Source organism: Carassius gibelio, chromosome B13 (genome assembly GCF_023724105.1).
Source record: "Carassius gibelio isolate Cgi1373 ecotype wild population from Czech Republic chromosome B13, carGib1.2-hapl.c, whole genome shotgun sequence".
NCBI classification, from domain to species: Eukaryota; Metazoa; Chordata; class Actinopteri; order Cypriniformes; family Cyprinidae; genus Carassius; species Carassius gibelio.
In genome coordinates, this window is record NC_068408.1 from 14,557,960 (window position 1) to 14,578,451 (window position 20,492).

Below are 20,492 nucleotides of genomic sequence, written 5' to 3' on the forward strand. Positions count from 1 at the left end.
TCTGGAGCAGGGTCTAACCAGCGCAGCTGGTACTAACTGTGACGTAAGTAGACATTGATTTGCCAGACGCGCTCAAACGGCCTCACCCGTCATGATTTAAAATGCTGTGTAACATACTGTAAACATTGTCAACTTATTTCACAAGTTCATCAGTACCAAGCAGATTTGTGGCATTTTCATCCAGACAGTTTAGCTTGTTAGCGTGTACTGTTGTTTTGAGACCTCAGCAGAGTTTCAAAATCTAGTGTACACAAGAAGTGTCAGGAACAGAAATACTCCTTCCAGAAAGTACTGATATGTTGACATGCGTACCAGTATCATTTAGAGGTTGTAACATCCAGGGAGTCAGCAGTTTAAGTCCAGTGTTTGTAGCTTTTCAGGGCTTAACTATACAAAAGTGGCTTTATCACTCAAAATTGTTGAAATATCTTAAAAACCATAGCCTACCTCATTGTTTAGGTAAAGGGTTTCTTCTCCATTGGCCCCAAACCGCATTCTCATCCACATGAGTGAGCTTGGCTTCGATTTTAACATTGTGTGATTGAAATGTTGTGTGAAAAATGAGTAGTTTTTATTCCTCAATCATCTTTGGTTTGCTCCAAGATAGTTTTCTAAATGAGGGCATGATATGCCACAGATGTTGGAGTAGCTGTGCGTTATTAAACTTGTTGTCCTGAAGCTTCATCATCCAGGCCTCGCTGGTGCGATTTCCATATTTAAAAACTTTAAGTCAACATGAAACAGCATTTGCAAGCCACTGTACATCTGTAATGTAAAACATTTTAAGTGTATTTAAAGAGTAAAAATGTAGGCTGTGAACTAGATTTATCATTAGGAATGGTTTGGATTGTCAAATGTGCACATTACGTGCCTGAATAAAGCTGGTTGGAGGAGGTAAGAGCAATTAAATAAGTCTCTTTTTCTTGGAATAATGTGCACTGATTATTCATTTAAAAAGACTGTGATTGTGTATTTATAAAGTAAATGGGTACATTTTAGTTTTTATGTTGACTTATGTTCAAGCTTAATGATGGAGATCCCAACATTATTGTATGCAAATTTGGTTAGAAAATGTTGACACCATTATAACCTATTTATTATTACAGGGTTATTATAGATCCCCCTCCTCTGGTGTCTTGTGTTTTTGGTTGCTTTCAACTGGGACTCAACCTTGTCTGGCCTTTCCCTTTAAACATTTGTTTAAAAAGCTGCTATCTTTTTATAATAACTTTGACATTGCAGACTGGCATTTCCGATCTTCATATATAGCATTTCAGTTTGGACTACATATAGCGTTCTATTATATCACATAGTTTAGGAACAATGTAGCTGTAGTCTATGGACTAATGAAAATGTAAAAGTGTTTCCTTTTTTTTTGTCACTTGCTGGTCACTTAATGTGCAAGCTAGGTGTCTCTTATGCTCTCTTTGACTACATTGGTCAGGGAACAATCAGAGGCCATTTGGTAATCAAATCTTGGAGAACATTCCCTTGTCCACTCATTGAGTTGCTCTTTGAAAGCTAAAGCTTTTGGTTTCCATGCATGGGGGCTTGACTGTTGCTAAGCAATGTGCTTCATTGACCCTAGGACATGATAGCATGGTGCCAGTCTCTTTTTTTTTTTTTTTTTTTTTTTTTTTTCTTTTTTTTTTTTTTTACAATCACGTAGACGGTCTGCCGTCTTGCAGATGGTTCAGGGGGACTGCAGTGGTGGGCTGGCTGCTGATTAGCTCAATGCGTTAAAAGGGCTCTTTTGTTGTTAATTGTGTGCTTGGGGACTGGTCAGTCTGCAGCTGCTCCAGGCCTCTTTATCATATTCTGTGAGGGGTTAAATTATGAGAAAGGAAAGGGCCAAATCCGGATTTCTTTTGTCCCATTAGCTGGCAGGATTAGATTTTGGGTTGAAGGTGTATTAGATCTCATGGCTGGCCTCTCTTTTTGACGTTCTTGAAACTCTTGCAGTTTAAAAGATAGTTAGTAATTCAATGAAGGTCTATTAAAGCTTTGCTGATTACATCTGTTCTTCAGTAATGGTGTTAAAACAGTACTAGACCAGCTGTGGCTGATGCAATTTGCTCACTTTCTAGAAATTCCATTACGGCATTATGGTCTAAGCACTGCATTTTACTTTAGTCTCCCTGAGAAACCACAGTATTTTTGCCTTAAAAGTTTAGATGCAACCAAAAATACATGAATAATTTAGGATTAATCAAATAGTCCAGTGGGTTGATTCCTAAACTGGGTGGTCTTGCAAATGTTTCAGTTTTGATTTGATCAAGGTCTGTTAATAGATGAATATGATTCATTAATTTATTATTTGTGGAAAAGAACTAAAAAATATAAATCACCATAGTTTTAAACTTGATGTATTAACATTTTATGTACATGTAACACAATACAGGTTTGCAATAAATATTAAATAAAACCTTTCTAATTGGTTTTTAAGAGGTACATCACCAAAGGCTTCATTTTGCCACTGCTTAGTCACAAGTTGGTATTCTTAGTTGTGGTTATGCTAGTAATGGTTACGAATGACATTACAGTGTCTTCACACTATCTGGCACTCGCTGTGTTAAGTTGCTCTGCATTTTATTAAGCTGTACATCTCTGGTGTACACAGGGTTTACTGATGTGTCTGTAGAAGTACGGAAGACCAAAAATCTCTAGAGTGAACTTGCAGTTGGAAAATGATTTAATGTTTAAGTGAGCTAACCAACATAGGTGAAATGTATTACTGTTCTTCTATGTGTGCGTCTGTTTGTTCAGCTTGGTGTGAAGTTTGTCGATCTCATCTCCATCCTCTGTGACTTCTGCTAAATGCTCATTTCAAAGCAGCACCATTTTCTTTCCGTGTATCTGGTATATTTTTAACTGTTCAATCAGCATTATTGTTTGCACAGCAGTCTCAAAGAGCCTGCGGCTTATGTGAAGAAACTCATACTCGCTAATGTTTTTTGAGATGCACAGTAAGGCCCTAGTTGGATTAAGACAAGAAGCTAACACAATGTTTTTGCTGGTTTAAATGGGCCAGTAGTACAGAATTATTTTTACTGACTGTTGGGGTTTAGTGGTATCCTCAAAGTCAGTACTGATAGCGCAAGATTGAGATGTCTAACCCTAGAGCTCCTGGATACATTTTTGTTGCCATTGAACCTGTTTGTGTTAATAACTCAAGTCCCTAATCATTAAGCCACTGCCACCACATATATGCATAATTAGTTAGGGTCAGACACAGCCTGAAGTGGAGATGGCTTAATTAGTGCTGGAGTAATTGTCACTTTGCTAACCTGAGTGTCAGATACCTGAGCGTGTGCCATGTTGCTGTTCCTCAGGCAGACTGACCTGAATGAAGTAATGGTAATGTAATAGCTCTGCCATCCTCGTTAAGTTCCTAGGCTTTAGAGGCCTGGATGAGCTAATAGAGCTGTTGGAAAATGTAATGGGACGTGGAACGGGTCAGCTTTAGAACAAATCTGCCCTACATTCTTCTTTCACACTGAAGCATGATACGTCGTCAGGCTTAAATAAAACTGTACTTCTCTCTCTCTCTGGCTCTATTTGGTCTCAAACCACTTGAAAGATGATGCTGATGTGCATGTCACTGCATTGGTTCACACCAATTGAGCCAAGAGACACACAATTTACGTGTCCGTTACTGTCAGTGTCTGGTTATGGAATGAGGGCAAGGCATAACCACATGCACGCCGCCATTTAAAAGTGATATGCCTCTACTTGTGGCTATCCGAGGTGAGATCTCAGGAATCTTGTGTAGATCGGAGGCACAGCAGTCACATTTAATGTGGGATGAAGCAGTGTTTTCTTTGCTTTAAGTGGTTTTTACTGATCATCATTACTCTGCTTCACGGATGGCTCACATAGCTTTAAAGGGATAAAAAAAAAGATATTTGATGTATATCTGCTTATCCCCAGGGCATCTGAGATGTAGGTGACTTTGTTTCTTCAGTAGAGCACAAACTAAATTTTAACTAAAACCGTTGCAGTCTATCAGTCAAATAATGGAAGTGAATGGGAATCACGGCTTTGAAAGTCAAAAAAGCATACACAAACAAAAACAAATGAAACCCTATGGCTCGTGATGATACATTGATGTGTAAAGACACGAAACGACCGGTCTGTGCAAGAAACTGAACAGTATTTAGGCCTATATATATTTTACCTTATTCACCGCAATGTTGAAACTGTCCTGAGCATGTTCTCATCAGCTGGTGCGTGACGCATCGTCATCTTGCTTTATGGGGAATCGCAGACTTTTAAGTGCATTACCGCCACCTATCTCTCAAATGGACCATTGACACTATCTACAATCTCAGTTAGGATTGTCAGTGGTCCATTTCAGAGATAGGTGGTGGTAATGCACTTAAAGGTCTGCGGTCTGCCGTAAAGCAAGAAGATGATCCGTTACACGCGGGCCTTTGAGAACGCTCTCAGGACACTTCGGACATTGCAGTGAATCAGAAGTAAAAAACTGTATAAATTCTGTTCAGGCTGACTGTTTTGTGTCTTTACACACAAATCTATTGTCACGAGCCACAGGGATTAATTTGGTTTGTTGTATGTTTTTTTGACTCTCAAAGCCGTGATTCCCATCTACTTACATTATATGATTGACAGACTGCAACGGTTTGAGTTAAAAATCTTTAACGTGAGTTAACGTGAGACCCTTACATGGGGATTAAAAAAATATTGCGGTTAATCTGTTCTCAAATTTGGGCTGGGAGCTGGGTCTATACTAAGCAAGCTATGATGACTTTCACCTTTATATTTTATATAACCGACTGGCTGAGGCCAGCCTAAAAATATGATCAGGACAGTTGACGGGCCACTGCGCATTGTCACGAAAGCTTATCTTTTTCATGTGTTTTTTAGCCTTACCGCTTGTCGATTTAAACATTAAAGCATCCAAACACAAGGCACAGAAAAGCTGGAAAGAGTCGCTGGTTACTTGCGTGCTTTTTCGGTGCGCACGAGAGAGAGAGCTGCCTATCACGGACAGCAACACTGAACCGAGCTCTCTTCTGCGAAGTTCTCCTCGAAGTCCTTCCTACACCTGAACGAACAAATACAAATCGCAGTTTGAACACACAAAAAGATGTGAGAGAGCCCAATCGGTGTTCTGGTGTTCAGGGCTCATGCAGAGAAAGGCGTCTCAAAACACTTGAACATCGAATTTGCTTTTTTTGCTCTTGTGCCAACAAATACATACAAAATATGTCAAAATATCCACCTCGGAAATTATGCTCGAAAAAACTGTCAGTTATTTCTTAAGTGAAAGTAAACCGTTGAGGAAAAAAATGGGATGTGTATTATATTGGATGAGTTCATTGTCTCTTAAAGGGACCGCGCCTAATTTAGCTACTGGCTGGTGTAATGTTAATCCATGAAAATGAAAATGAAAATCACTCACTGCTCTTGACTGAATTACTTTGTAGTTTTAACAGTCAAACCAAAAATTATTCAGACACCAGATATAATTTATATATATAGCAAAATTGTAATGTGAGAAATGTTGAAGGTGTCTGAATAAATGTAGGTTTGATTGTATATTTATTTTTTGCATTGAAGATTATCCAGTGCTATTTTACATTTAATTATTTGGTTTCTGTACCTTGACACCTACAAACTTGAAAAAAACTTAACTTAAACATTGGTGTGAAACAGGAGTAAGGTTGTTTGCACCTTGTGCAATGTGGAGTTAGTTTACAGCTTTTTCAAGCACTTTGATGCATTTTGGAAACAGGAGATGAGCCATTTTATTTGGGTAGCACACATATTCTGAATGCCTTCGGCAGAATTCGAATGAGCCATTTTAATCTAGATTAATTTCAAGATCACAGTGAGATTAATCTAGATTTAAAAAAATCTATGCCCACCACTTACACACACACACTATATATATATATATATATATATATATATACACACAAAATATATATGTATATGTGTATATATATGTATGTGTGTGTATGTATATATATGTGTATATATATATATATATATATATATATATATATATATATATATATATATATATATATATATATATATGTGTGTGTGTGTGTATATATATGTGTATATATATGTATGTATATATATATATATATATATATATATATATATATATATATATATATATATATATATATATATATATATATATATATATATATATATGTATATGTGTGTGTGTATGTATGTTTACAGAGGTTTACTAATTGCCCAACAAAAAGCCAATATATTGTCTCACTAGTTAAGCTAGTGTAGTTTGAGTAATTAGTCCTTTTAGACCTGTAAAAAAAAAAAAAAAAGTTTTTCACTACATTTGGCCTGGTGCCAAAGTATGCATACTGGAGCTTTTCTGGAGCAGTAGAAACATAGTAATGGTTGGATGGAGATACTATTGACTAATATAGCCATGTTAGCTGGCATGGGGCTAAATTATAAACAAATGTAGTGAATTTGCATTGATGCACAACAAATGACAAGTTTTTTGACACGTCGATTGAAAACATCATTGAGAACCTCATGTTCTTCCTCTAAGCATTTTAGGTCTGCATTGTTCAAATAAAGACATGTATGTGCCCCGTGGTCATTCCAGCCACGTGTTTCGTAGCTTTTGCACTCTTGCACCTGTAGCACTTGTTCCCAGTGCAGCTGCTGTAGTCAGGATTCACTGGCCTTTAATTCAGAGCCAAACATGGCACAGAACGTTCTGTCATCAGCCTGATGTGTGGATGAGCGCTAGCTCCACTTAGTGGACAAAACGACTGACCAAAGCATGTTTGTGGTGCTGCTTTGTGATGTTGCCTTAAATAGAAGGATATCGTTAATTAATGAGCTAAATGCTTCAGGTAAAAGGACATATGTCCCTCAGTGAAATAGACCCGTCTCAGAGTAACAAAGCTATTATTTCCCGTTTTAGATGGGAATGCTGCGTCGTCTGTGGAATGTTCCTTTTGCAAACATTCCAGATCACATATTTGTCACAATATTCAGCAGGGTGTAGTCACCAGCCAACACATTTGTTTTCACTGACAGGAGAATGTGTCCTAGTGTAATTTATGAGCAAGTAGAGCATAGTTCTGTTGCCAGGTTTGTGTACATTCAGACAAATATGTAACTGTGGCTAGGATTGGAATGGAATGCTAAGATTCACTACACAGTAAAAACTATATGCTGTTTACTTTATTTTTTTTTAGCAAATGAAGTTTTAGTGCTTTTTAAAAAAAAACACTAGGAGGTGATATTCCATAGTACACATTTAAAACAGTAGTTTAAGAGAGAGTAATGTCTTAGAATCTCATCAGTCAATAAATGAGTCAGGAAAGAGGTTAAACGTCACTGACATAACTTCTGGTTAATCAGCACACTGGAAATGGAAGGTCTAGTCAATCACAGTGCATTACTGCATTATTGTATTCTCTTCAGTAGCTCTGTTGTGCATTAGTTTTATCCAAGTTAGTAAGACCTATATGAAACTGTAGGTACACTGTTCATGCCATAAACAGTTCATACTAAACTCTTTAGCAATAGTAAAAGGAGTGTGCTGTTCTTAACGTCATCCTAAATGCTCATGATTGGAGGTGGTTAAAGGAATCATCTTTTACTTATATTACTATCACTTCAAACTTTTATTACTGACTTCTGTGGAACAGAACTTTTTTTTTTTTGGAACCAAACACATTTGGACCCTACTGACTTCTATTGTATTGGGGAAAGAAAAAAAAAACTTGAATATGTTCCCCCTCTACAGAAGAAATTGTATTGGAATGATATAAGGATGCGAAAATTTTCATTTTTGGGTGATACTGTCCCTTTAAGTAAAAATTTGAGTGTCTGCCATTGAGAACCCCATATTAATGTATGAATTTTAATAGGCTTAAATGTTTGTGGTGGTTCCGGGTCTCCATTAAGTTAGCAGTAAATGCCCATCTTTTTATGATTACCACTCTCAGAGGTGATACATTTATGCTTAAGGTTTACTGTTAATTTGAGCTGTGTAAATTGCAGTGGGGAGAAAACATGATGGTCCTTCTAGTTCTGATGGGAAAATACGGTTTGGATTCTAATGGGATTTACATGACACTTAAATAGTGCATATAATCACCTCCATAATGACAGTTTGGCTACAATTACAGATCTTCACATCATATATTTATGTCTCAAGTGCCAAGAAATATTAACATCTGCCTGCATATTTATTCTTGTAAAATTTTTCCTACATATCAAGTAGCATATGTTCAAATCATATCTAACTCAATGTCAAGCATGCCAGGCTTTCAAGTAGCTTTTTTTTAATCTTTGTGCACATGAACACACAATGCGTGTGAAGTAAATGCGCGTATTTCATGTGCTGCTGAAATCCAACGAGAAGCAGTGGAATTCTGCCATTGAAATCAATTTAGCGCTAATGTTATTGAATGATGTGGTGTGTAGAGCTGCAGTAGAGGGTTTATTTGTATTTATACGAGACGGCGGTGCCTGTGCTTTTTCCCCTCCTGTGCGTGAATACAGATGTATTGTTTGGAGGCAATTAAGGTCAAGCATTATGTGCGTGGTGGGATTTTTGTTGTGTATCTTGATTACGTTGCCCTCGGGGAGAGAAGCCCTTTTATAAGCAATGAGCGCACATTTATTTCTGAGCACTAACCAACTCATCATTTGTTTGAAGAGCTGTGCGTATCATTCAGGGGCCATCGATTGGAGCCTTTCAATTGGCACTTAAATGAAAACTTGAAATGTTTATGAATATCCCATCTGCAAATTGATGGTATGCCAAAATGATTAATAGGCTAGGGATTGATTGCCTGTTGCATAAAACAATTAGTCTGGCATTACTCTCAACAGGTTTCTCACCAGAACAGACACTCAATATTTATCAACATGGCACAGCGGGAGCTCAGCTGAGTGGATCTCTTGAGATGGTACAGAGAACATACCCACTAGATGTAGTTTTACTCCGTCTTCTAATGCCCCATCTGCATCTAATATACACCATCCCCCAACAGAACACTCTGTCTCTTGCTGACAAGCCTTTTGGGAGAGAATAGAGCCGAATTGCTTGCTTGTTTACTCTCAAGTTCTACCGGTTCCTCTTCTCAGGAGACTGGTGTGTTTTTGTGAGTGTCTAATGCTGAATCTAAGGACTTGAATGGGCTTACGCAACCCGTGCAGAGATTTAGACGCAACTGTTTGCAGACGTGAGGGTGTGGTGGGGCAGACTTTCCCGTCAGATTCCATGTAACCTTTTTCTGATCACCACTACACGAGTCCTGCATGCCACAGGCTTTCGTGGGAGGAAAGATACAGTCTTATCTCTCGAGCTATTCGCTGAGCCTGTTCAGTTCCCTCTAATCTTCTTTTGGCATCAGCACCTTGCCTTGCCCTCATTCAGAGGGCACTGGCTACACCTCTCGCAGTTGTATAACATCCCATTGCCAATATTTACACAAGCTCAGCGTTGTGTATCACAGCGCTCAGTGATACTGCAAGGCGGTCTGTGTGTGTGTGTGGGGTGGGGGGGTGATGTGCACACATACTGTTGGGCATCCTTTATCCTTCATCAGTTGGACCAGATTTATTGCATGTATGTGTGTGTGATGTCTGTTGTTTTGGCTGCTGCCTTTTTAGAAGGCTTTTACACAAGAATGTAATCTTTACAGTAGTAAAATGCAGCACGCCTCCTAAATTCAAAGGAGACATTTGGATTTAATTTCCTGTTGTTTGTGGAATCACCGTCATGGATTCTGTGTCTGATCTCCAGAGATCTTGGATATCTGAACACTACACTTTTCAGTGCTAGTATGTCACAATAACAACACAATGATTATATTATGCTTACCAAGGATGCATTTATTTGATCAAAATTATAGTAAAACAATATATATTATGGAAATTTGAAATAACTTTTCTATTTGGGTATATTTGAAAGTGTAATTTATTCCTGTGATGGCAAAGCTGAATTTTTAATAGTCATTACTCTAGTCTTCATTGTTACATGATCCTTCAGAAATCATAATAAACTGATTTGTTGCTCAAGAAACAGTTCTTAAATCTAAAATTTTTAATTTGATTTGATTACTTTGTGTGTGTGTGTGTGCGCAGTGCCAAATTCACAGAGCGGATCATCTAGCTCTTCAACCATCCTTAGTCAGACAGCACTCAGTTCAGTTTCAGTCTGTTCTACCAATACTGCAGAAAGGCTAGCATCATTCTTACTAGTATCTTAATTTTCATATTGTAACTTGTATTGAAGTATCTGTACACCTAACATCCCTATAATGGGCATTTTCATTTAATGGCGTGATTTGAGATTGCTTTGACTCGTGGTGGTACCCTTCCTCTGCCAGGAACTGCTTTATCTCTGGCACCACGTATCTGTCCTCTATAATCACATGCTTAATAACTAACTGGCTCCCTGGGTTTGTAACCACCTGTCTAGTTTGACATCCGATATTCAAACAAAGCTAATCAAAACACATGCCAAATCTTTTATCTTCCAATCTGTACTCATTGTTTATGCCACTCATGTGCCTTGTGTTTAATAATAGTCATACTGCGTTTCAAATCTTGGTGTGTGTGTGTGTACATATGATTAGAGGCACTGCACTCATTCAGCTGTTGGGGGTTTAGTTGGAGTAAATCGTTAAGTGTTTAGTTTTGTGAAACGTAGACTTTTTTTTTTTTTTTTTTTTTTATCTAAGAGGAATTTAAAGAAATGTTGGCACTTTGTTGCCAGTTATATTCAAATTAATGTTTACATCAATTAAAGCATTCTCTCTCTCTCTCGGTCTCTCTCTCTGTCTATAGCCACGTGCTGATCCCATACCCATATGCAGCTTCTGTTTGGGCACAAAGGAGTCCAATCGAGACAAGAGGCCAGAGGAGCTGCTGTCCTGTGCTGACTGTGGGAGTAGTGGTAAGACCCATGTTTGAACTCTCAGCCTGAGAGGTGCTCATATATGGACAGTGCATCATCTGAACGTCTGTGCCAAGTGGCCAAAAGCAAGCTATCACATAACTAAGAATGTTATTGGTTGACGTGTGAATCAAACTTTGTAACTAACCATTTAGTTGTAAACAAACCATCCATTTTTGTTTGAATAGCTGCTCATAATTATTAAATGTTTAATAATTCAGTGCTCAGTTGTTGACATTTTTTAGTTTTTTCAGTCGTATAGTTACAGTATTTCAGTCATCAGCATTGTCAGTTGAAGTAGCATGATTATTTGAATAAGTCAAAGTTTAAATTGAATATTATTCATTGATTTCTGAAAGTACATCTGTACCCTAGAGTAGGGCTGCACGATATTGGGAAAAATTTACATTGCGATATTTTATTTTTCTGCGATATATATTGCGATATGAAAAAAAAAAAAAATCTTACAAACAAAAATGCGGTGAGCACACTTACATTCTCATTTTACATGATTTAAACATCGACACCATCGTGTCAATTGATTTAATATGCGCGAGGGAGAGAGAGCAAGACACTGCTCGTGTTGTTTGAAGACATTGAGCGTGCGACCAGGGCTCGCTTTGCGCGCGCACTCTCTCTCTCAGGCTGGTGACAGATGCAATATAAATAGGCGTCGGCTCTATTTCTAGCATGCACGTGTTTTCCGCGTCTCACGCAGGCAGTCTGCAAGCTCTTACCTGTTAACATGGGAGCCGAATTAAAAACGGACACGCCACGCAGCTGAGACGCTTGCGCCACGTATCTAGTGTGTCGCCGGCCGGGCGCTCGCGCTCTTTGGCCCATACAGTTAATGAATAACGGATCAACTACGACAGCCTACATCGCACATCCTGCAATGTGACTATCGTGGATTTGTACATCGCGATATCGATGCATAAACAACACATCGTGCAGCCCTACCCTAAAGTATATTACATTTAGATGTTGGTTAGTCTGAATGAGTGCATGAGGCAGACTTTTAAAAAATGGGAAATGCTCCATTAATCAGCCAGGATCCAAAAGCAAAATGCAAATTCAAAATATGCATTATATTTTTAAGTATTTGAATTGCCTCACATTGTGCTTGTGCATGCACAATTAAGAAAAACAAATCTGAACTCAATTTGCAATGGAGTCTGAATTTTAACTGCAGTATGCTTTCACTGTCTTATATAAGATTAATGCGCAGCAGTGTTTTCTGTCCATCTGCATTTCTCTGCACAACTCTCATCATCTTGCATCAGAGCAGTTGTGTGTGTATCATCAACTATAAACACTTACTGACAATATATCATCTTCATTAACCAGTGTTTGCAATAAATGTTTACCTGGATAATGTTACATGCAGCCTGCTTTTTCCCATGTCTAAATTTGTTCGATCTGCTTAATTTGCGGTTTATTTTCAGCCCAGATTCAGTCGGTTTCTTTTTGTCCCTTAAAACCTTTTTCAGTTAATCAAGTTTTGGTACATCACATGTCAGAGTGCAATGAGAATGGTGTATATATCTTTGAAATAATTTCAGGAAAGATGCTTGAAGCCTAGAGAAGGCAGATTTATATTTTTAACTATAAAAATAGTCTGTTCTGTAGAAGTATTGGCAGAAGGGTTTTACACAATTACAGCTGGATTCAAGCTGAAAGGTGTGCAGTTTATAAGATGTTTTTCCCCCCGTTTCAAGTTTGCTTGCTTGTTTCTTTTACTCTTAATTTATTTATTTATTCCCTCCTCCAGACAGAATTGCCATGTTCCTGTTAAATTACCTGCTCTTATGTCGTAATTTGTTTTGAACAGTGATTTTGAAATGCCACAAGGAATTGTTCTTCCGGTGACATTTTTATGGCTGAGTTTGACTTAACAACAGAGGTGGTTTTCATTAAGTGTTCATGAAAGTATAGAAAATGTGCTCCCACTGTAAACCGCAGCTGGTTTGCAGCCCTCGGGGACAGGAGTGCATGCTTTTACATGACTATAACGGATCGACTGCCATTACGGTGTATGCGCGTACCATTTCTGCCTCGTTAAGATCAAATTATCCTTAATTAGCCACTCAGAAGTGTTTGATAATACAGTGCTTTTAGACACTGATTTTGGCAAGTCTTCACGCATGGTTTTTCACATTGTTGATGCCACATGTAAATATTTAACTGATCCACGGTCGGGGGAATCTTTCATTTGTTTCGTTTTGATGTTCTCTCTCCGCTTGATTAAGTCTCTGTTAACATTTATCCTGTAATGTTTCAGCAAGGGCTTTTGTGTTTCCTGCCAAAGTTAAAGGATTAGGTAATGTCGCTCTTTTAATTGAGCATATTTGGAGGCTCTCTCTCTAAAGCCCTTTTGTTTTATTCTGCATTTCTCCTCAAAGGCCATCCATCATGCCTGAAGTTCTCTGCTGATTTGACTGCAAATGTCAAGGCCCTGCGATGGCAATGCATCGAATGCAAAACATGCAGTTCCTGTCAGATTCAGGGGAAGAATGCTGTAAGTTCTTTTCAGATGCACTGATGGCCTTGGCCCAGTTCCTGCTGACATCTTTTATAGTGTCAGAGCGCTGCTTGTGTTCTGCCATTTTTTACTGCAGGATGTTGTTTACTTGTGTTGTGTAGATTGTGTCTTATTTTTGTGTGTGTGTGGATCCAGGACCAGATGCTCTTCTGCGACTCCTGTGACAGGGGTTTCCATATGGAGTGTTGTGACCCACCGCTCTCCAGAATGCCAAAAGGTACATTAGGTTTTTGTTTGCCTCTGTGGATTTTTCCATTCTCAAGGTGAAGCTGTTAAATGTGCCATTACACAAAGGCTTTTGGTTACATAATAGTAAGATGATATGTACCTTGCGTCCTGAACTATTTAGTGCCTGTCTCTCTCCCTCTCTTTCAAGTCTCTTTCTCGTTGTCAGTGATTTCGCCTCTGGCTTGCAAATGACTGTGCTTGTCCTTTTCAGTTAATGGCAGTTTGTCTGAAATGGGCATGTAAGTGCCAAGATAAAAAGGGAGCAGCATCATAAAGTGTTTCAATAGAGCAGAACAGGTTCATTTCATTTAATTTTACAAGAGCCTTCAGTGCTGAATGTCTAAAACTGCTGGAGGGAGGTGACGTTCTGCCATAAGAAATCCCATCAAATTTCATTTGGGTTTTGTTATGGGTGAAATGCAAATGATTTAACTAAAACTTGTATGTTAACGATGTCAGTTTAACACATTAAATAAGTGAGCAAAAATAACACCGTTAATCATGGCAAGAGAAGCTAACAGAAAAACAAGACCAAAGACATCTGTCTGCATTTCTGCTATAAGAACGCTTCCTGTGTGAATGGCCCTGTGGGACTTTGCGACAGTCTACTGCAGACAAAATGACAAACTTGTGTTAATGTGACTGCAAGTATATTCATGTGGACTGTTGTTCAGCAGTAGATGTTTTTAATGATATGGAAAAAGCCAAAAAGTATAATGACTAAGACACTTTCCCTAATAACAGCCTTCAAATAATTCACTATGAAATTGATCTCTGTTGTGATGTGGATGTGATTCGTATCTTGTGAATCAGTGCCATGTATTTCTACACAAGATAACCGAAAGCTTCAGTTCTAAACTGAGCATCAGCTCAAATTAAGCTTTAATTAGATCTACTCAAGGTCTAATAATTCAGTTTATATGTATATTTGTTATTTTCCTCTCTAAAGAGGATGAGAAGGCCGAAGCCATGTCAGGAAAAGAGCACCCCACACGACTTCAAAGCCATTTATTCAGTGCTTCCTTGTTGGTATGTTACCTGTAGAAAGCTTGTTTTTTTCTGCTCTGTTTCTTTTCTTCTAAAGACAGTGGAAATGAAGGGAAAGGCACAGCGGGTCATCTCTGCTCAGCACTACAAAGACATATCTGAAAAGTGTCACGCTGCAGACATGATGAACCATCCTTGAAATGCTTCTTTCTTTTTGTCTCTCCCACTCTCTCTCTCTCTCTCTCTCTCTCTCTCTCTCTCTCTCTCTCTCTCTCTCTCTCTCTTTTTTTTCTCTGGACCTCCCCCAGGAATGTGGATCTGCCAAGTATGCAGGCCAAAGGAGCAGGAGGGAAAACGGTTGCTACACAAGACAGCGGCCCAGATCAAAAGGCGATATGCAAAGCCAGGAAGGCCAAGAAAAAATCTAGCACATCCAACAGTGTACGATAACTAATTTTATCTCTCTTGTTCGTTATGCTTCAGGCTTAAGGTTACAGGTCTCACAATCAGTATGTTGCCTAAACTGTAAATGCTCTTTTTTTTTTTGATGGCCTACTCTGATTTTTGTCCTTCACAACCTTGCCTTGAGAGTATATGTAGGTTTCATACCCTCTCATCCAAAAGGTTTAAAATTAGCATGGCTGCTACGATGTACTTTTAGCCTGGGGCATTCTTTGTTAGTCTATTTTTAAAATATGGCTGTGTAGTAAAGCTCAGTCGGAATGCTGTCAGTCAGACTGGGTGAGTCTGGGTCAGCAAGCTTTTAAATGTGCGAGACCTGAGGGATTACATCTTTCCTAAAGGCTTGATGAGCCCTGATAGACACGGTGGAACGTGTTGTTGAAACTGTGAAATTAGGACTCAGGCTTAGTCACAGTCGAGATGTGCACATTGATTCTTGTTCATTTGTGGCTCGTGTTCTAAATGCAACCATCGTCTGCTTTCACAGGTCTGACAGTGGTGGTCCGGGATCCTTTCAGCTGTCTGAAAAAACACGGCATGGTAGGGGTTCCATAAGCACTTTCTGTACCCCACCCTCATCAAGCACCTTTATACCCACCACAGACGGCAGGAGTCTCACAGACCCCCTCACATCCACACCCACCCTCACTACGTTGCCCCCAATCAACAAGAAAACCAAAGGTCTCATTGACGGGCTTTCCAAATTTTTCACACCATCGCCCTTGGGTCGCCGGTTGCGCAGTGAGGTGTCAGGCTCCTCGAAACAGCACAGGCAGAGGAAACGGGGCTATCGGAAATGCCATGGCAGCGTGATGACGCCAGGTGTGAGGCTAAATGCCCCGTCTAGTGTTCTCCTTACCCCGTCCCCTTCACAAGGACACAGCCCCATCTCGCTGAACCCAGCCCAGTCGTCCTCGCCCTCCTCCGCCCACTCCCCCCACAGCTCCTCCTCCCAGTCTAGCGGCCCGTCCCTCAGTAGCCTCCCAGGCAACAACCAGCTGAAGGGACTCTTTGACGGACTGTCTCACATCTTTACCACTCAGGGACAGTCCCGGCAAAAGGGACTTCCCAGCTACGCACCACCCAAGCGAGCACGCCGCAGCCAGGACATTTCCACCTCACCCAAAACGCCCCTGCAGCTTCAGGGAAAGAAGTCTGTCAAGGGTTTCGGTAGTAAATTAGCATCCCTGTCCGGTTCAGCCTCAGGATGGGTGCCCAAGCGTGGCCGGCCGTTTAAATCGGCGCTCCATTTCAAACGAACACCCTTCTTGAGAAAGCACAAGGTGCTAGGCAGGTTTAGGTTAAAGGCCTCCCCGCAGAGGGAGAACACCACACCAGGGAAGGGCAGATTGGCAGACGGAAGAGTAAAACCAGACCCAAACCATGGTAAGCACAGGGGCCTGAACCGCCAAACAGCTGACTGGCTTTTTCCATCTTCAACCGTTTTACTCATCTTCCTCATTTTAAGAAGCAAAATAACATGGATTTTTGTTTTTTCGACTAATACTGCATCTCTGCATTTTTGATTTGAACCTTTTTCTTCAATCTTTTTTTATTATATTAATTCTGAAGCCACTAAAGCCTTTAGATTTCTGCTCTCTGCTCACGTCCTCATGCTGCTCACACCTGCCTCTCAAACCCAAGTTATTAATGCTTTTTCCCTTTAGTTACAAGCACTTTAATGTAAAGTGTTTGCATTTCAAATGACCCTTGCTCCTGGTTTGGTTCCCTCTCAACCTCTGCACAAATGGAGTATTTGTTTAGAGGGCACTGTTGCCTAGAAACAAACTGTGATGTGTCGTTAGAGGTTTGAGGTTAGTGTGTTGGCCAGCAATGTTGATATGAGCCTTTCCTTTCAGCCTTTCTTTCCATGACTGTAGTGATTTGCATGCTAGCAGTTGTGGTTCTGAATGCGTGTGTATCGAGTCTAAGTTAGTGCTTGTTTATATTAGCTTTGGGTTTTGTTGTGTCAGCGTCTTTGCAGTTCTTTTGTGCTACATTCTGCAAACATTAAAGGTCCCTTTTTCTGACCTCTCACAGCCTTTAATGCCGAGAGGTGCTCAAGAAGAGAACCACAGGAAGGAAGGATGACTTTACTCAATGACCACGTGGCTGAAGAGGATCTGAAGTTGTTCCGGCGCATCAAGGAGATCACAGCAAAGGTATGGAGAGGAAACCATCCATTGTCAACAGAAGAGAAGGTTTAAGAGCTAAATAAAAAGCTTGATAGTTGAAGAAATTAAGTATTGTACAGTGGAAATTTGCAATAGTAAGATTTAATTTTTATTATTGTTGTTATTATTCCCTCCTAAAATTGTGCTGCCCTATTAACTGGTCTCCCAGTCTGGTCTTTTTACTGGTTTTTGGCGCTTTTCTTACTGAGAGGCCAGCATAAGTCACTTTATACCAGCAAACCAGCTTAGCCTGGTTTAAGTGAGTTTTATTAGAGCATCGGGTCACAACCCTTGGCAAGCACCTCAGCACTGTGGCTGAATGTTTAAAGTGTTTCATTTCTGTTCCTAACTAGTGATTTATTTCAAAAACAGAAAGCTGGTGGTGATCAAGGACAATCCCCTCCTTTGATTGAGTTTGGGGGATATGAAATACAAACTTGGTATTCCTCACCATACCCTCCAGAATACTCGAGGTAAGTCTGAAATTAATTCCGAAACATTTTTTACGACAGTTATGCCAGATACAGCCTTAAGCAAATGTAAACTAGCGTGTGATTTTAGGGTTTCTCCCTGCTCTTGTTACTTATGCCACATTCTTCCTTATAATTAATTGCTGCACACCTCCTCAGGTTACCGAAGCTTTATCTCTGTGAGTTCTGCTTAAAGTACATGAAAAGCCAAGACATTCTGCAGAGGCATTCAAAGAAATGTGGGTGGTTTCACCCGCCCGCTAATGAGATCTACAGGAAGGATAACCTCTCTGTGTTTGAGGTCAGTGCTTGCTCTCAAATCTTGCACAAGGGGCACATGCACAACTTCATCTGTATCCTAATTTATCAAGTGCCGAGTGCAAAGCTTGTCAAAAGCCACGTCTCCACATCATGGATGAGAACTGGATTTGCATAAATTAAGCATGTCAGATTAAGCCAATTCTTCAATGAATTGTGAACAGGAAATGCATCAATTTTAACAGGCCTCCAAAAGTTTTAAAGACTTCTCATTGCACTTTTGTTATGAGTTGTGATCTTCACAGGTGCTCCACTAGCAGGAGCTGCTCTTGTATGGCATGCCTGACTCTAATTGTTTCCCTTTTTGTTTTATTTGCTCAGGTTGATGGAAATATCAGCAAAATTTTCTGCCAAAACCTTTGTTTGCTTGCAAAACTTTTTCTGGATCACAAGACTTTGTATTACGATGTGGAGCCTTTTCTCTTCTATGTTCTAACACAGAATGACGAGAAGGGTTGTCATCTTGTTGGATACTTCTCAAAGGTATTACAACCCTTCAATATATCTAATCCTATGGCAGTTGAGTAACAGTGGGTTATCTAGTGGGTTGCTAAAGATGGCATTTCTTGAACAGTGCTTGTTTTGGATCTGAACCTTTTCTGCAGTACGTTTGAAGGGTTTTGTGTGGTTGTTTGGTTCAGTTCAGGACAACAGCAGGTGCAGAGAATTGCATGTGTTGGCAGTGCACTGACACACTCTATCTTTCTCTCTTTCTCTCCCACAGGAAAAGCTTTCCCAGCAGAAGTACAATGTCTCCTGCATAATGATCATGCCTCAGTACCAAAGGCAAGGATTTGGGAGGTTCCTCATTGATTTCAGTAAGTTATTCATTAACTGGTTTGAAAGTCTTATGAGATTTGAGCAAAAGATTGTTTGCATCATGAACAGATGTTCATGCAAAAAGAGGATCTGTTTCAGACTAGACCGACATGATGGAAATACTGCCTGTTTCATTGTACAGAGTAGTGGGTTTGCATGACCTTAAATACAGTTGAATGTAGAATGTAGTGCATGGTACAATTTGTTTACTTGTGAATGTTTTGATTTGCTCGCTGTGTAGAATCAGAAGAGCATTTGCTTACTTTGTGTTAATGCAAAAGACTTGGATCTTAATCTGATTTTAGAGTGAGATCAGACCAAATATTTTCTTGATATGCAAATGGATGACCCTTATGACACCTTTGGGCCATCTCTGACATCTCCCTGTATTTATTCCATTCTCAAGCACAAGTTGTTCTCAAAAATTGCATTTAAAATTGAAATTACATTTAGGGTTTATATGCATGTGTGCACACATGTACAGTTAGTTAGTGGTTATCTGTCACAGGTTATCTGGACTGGTTTTGTCTCAAAATATTGTACTGTAATATTGCTTTTTTTAACATGACACTGACATCACAAGAATTGAGACAAATCTTTATTAGAATCAAAAGCCATTAGGATCAAAACCACAATCATTAAATTCCTTTAATATAACTGTTTGGCTTTGATGAGGAACTCGCTTTGGTTTTATGTAATTCAATTCAAGCTTGTGAAATGTGCCTCAAGACCGTAAAAAGCTGCACATAAGCTTTACTCCATGTCTTCATAAATTGTGACTGAGTTTTTATGTTTTGTCAAAGTGACACTCAAACCCGATCTGACAACAATGCTCATAAACAATCTTTCCTCATCTCCTCTTTCTTTCTTTTCCTGTCTTTCCAGGTTACTTACTTTCCAGGCTAGAGGGCCAGGCTGGCTCCCCAGAGAAACCTCTATCTGATCTGGGTCGTCTGTCCTACTTGGCTTATTGGAAAAGTGTCATACTGGAGTACCTGCACAACCACCCAGATAAGAGTGTCAGCATCAGGGGAATGAGCCGAGCCACGGGCATGTGTCCACATGACATTGCTACCACACTTCAGCAGCTCAACATGATTGATTTCCAGGATGGCAGGTGGGATGACTGTGGTGGTATCTGTCAATCTGACAATTCACTCACATGCTTTCAGTACACTGCATCATCTCTAAAGACATTACTACATTCCAGAGGGGGGGTGGGGGGGGTGGACACATTATGGATATATTTGCATGTACTACATTTCCAAATTTCAATTTCTGTTTGTAATATTTTCTAACATGTTTGTCTAGGTTTGTAATCATTCGAAGGCATCAGCTGATTGAGGAGCATATGGATAGACTGAGAATGAAGCCACGGCTTCATGAGGTTGAGCCTGACTGCCTGAGCTGGACTCCAGTTTCAGTCAGCAGAAACCCACCAGGGGAGCTGAAGAGTACAATCGCACAGGTAGGCTTAAAGGTCTATTTTCACCTGATTTTAGTGAATCCAGTTTTTATTTGTTTGTCTTTCCAAGTGCTCTAACACAAAGTGCTCT

At 39.6% G+C, this 20,492-nt stretch overlaps 1 protein-coding gene across 5 annotated transcripts in view; it reads left to right on the plus strand.

The window, feature by feature from the left end:
- The window catches only part of LOC127970312 (histone acetyltransferase KAT6B), a 31,997-nt gene that overhangs the window by 5,167 nt on the left and 6,338 nt on the right, over positions 1 to 20,492 (plus strand). For all 5 annotated transcript variants that reach the window (XM_052572816.1, XM_052572811.1, XM_052572812.1 and 2 more), the window contains exons 3-14: positions 10,828 to 10,936; positions 13,339 to 13,454; positions 13,614 to 13,695; positions 15,002 to 15,134; positions 15,643 to 16,541; positions 17,196 to 17,317; positions 17,702 to 17,802; positions 17,959 to 18,100; positions 18,439 to 18,600; positions 18,842 to 18,935; positions 19,822 to 20,053; positions 20,248 to 20,404. In XM_052572816.1, the coding sequence (XP_052428776.1) occupies positions 10,828 to 10,936; positions 13,339 to 13,454; positions 13,614 to 13,695; positions 15,002 to 15,134; positions 15,643 to 16,541; positions 17,196 to 17,317; positions 17,702 to 17,802; positions 17,959 to 18,100; positions 18,439 to 18,600; positions 18,842 to 18,935; positions 19,822 to 20,053; positions 20,248 to 20,404 (2,349 nt within the window). The remainder of the gene's footprint in view (positions 1 to 10,827; positions 10,937 to 13,338; positions 13,455 to 13,613; positions 13,696 to 15,001; positions 15,135 to 15,642; positions 16,542 to 17,195; positions 17,318 to 17,701; positions 17,803 to 17,958; positions 18,101 to 18,438; positions 18,601 to 18,841; positions 18,936 to 19,821; positions 20,054 to 20,247; positions 20,405 to 20,492) is intronic.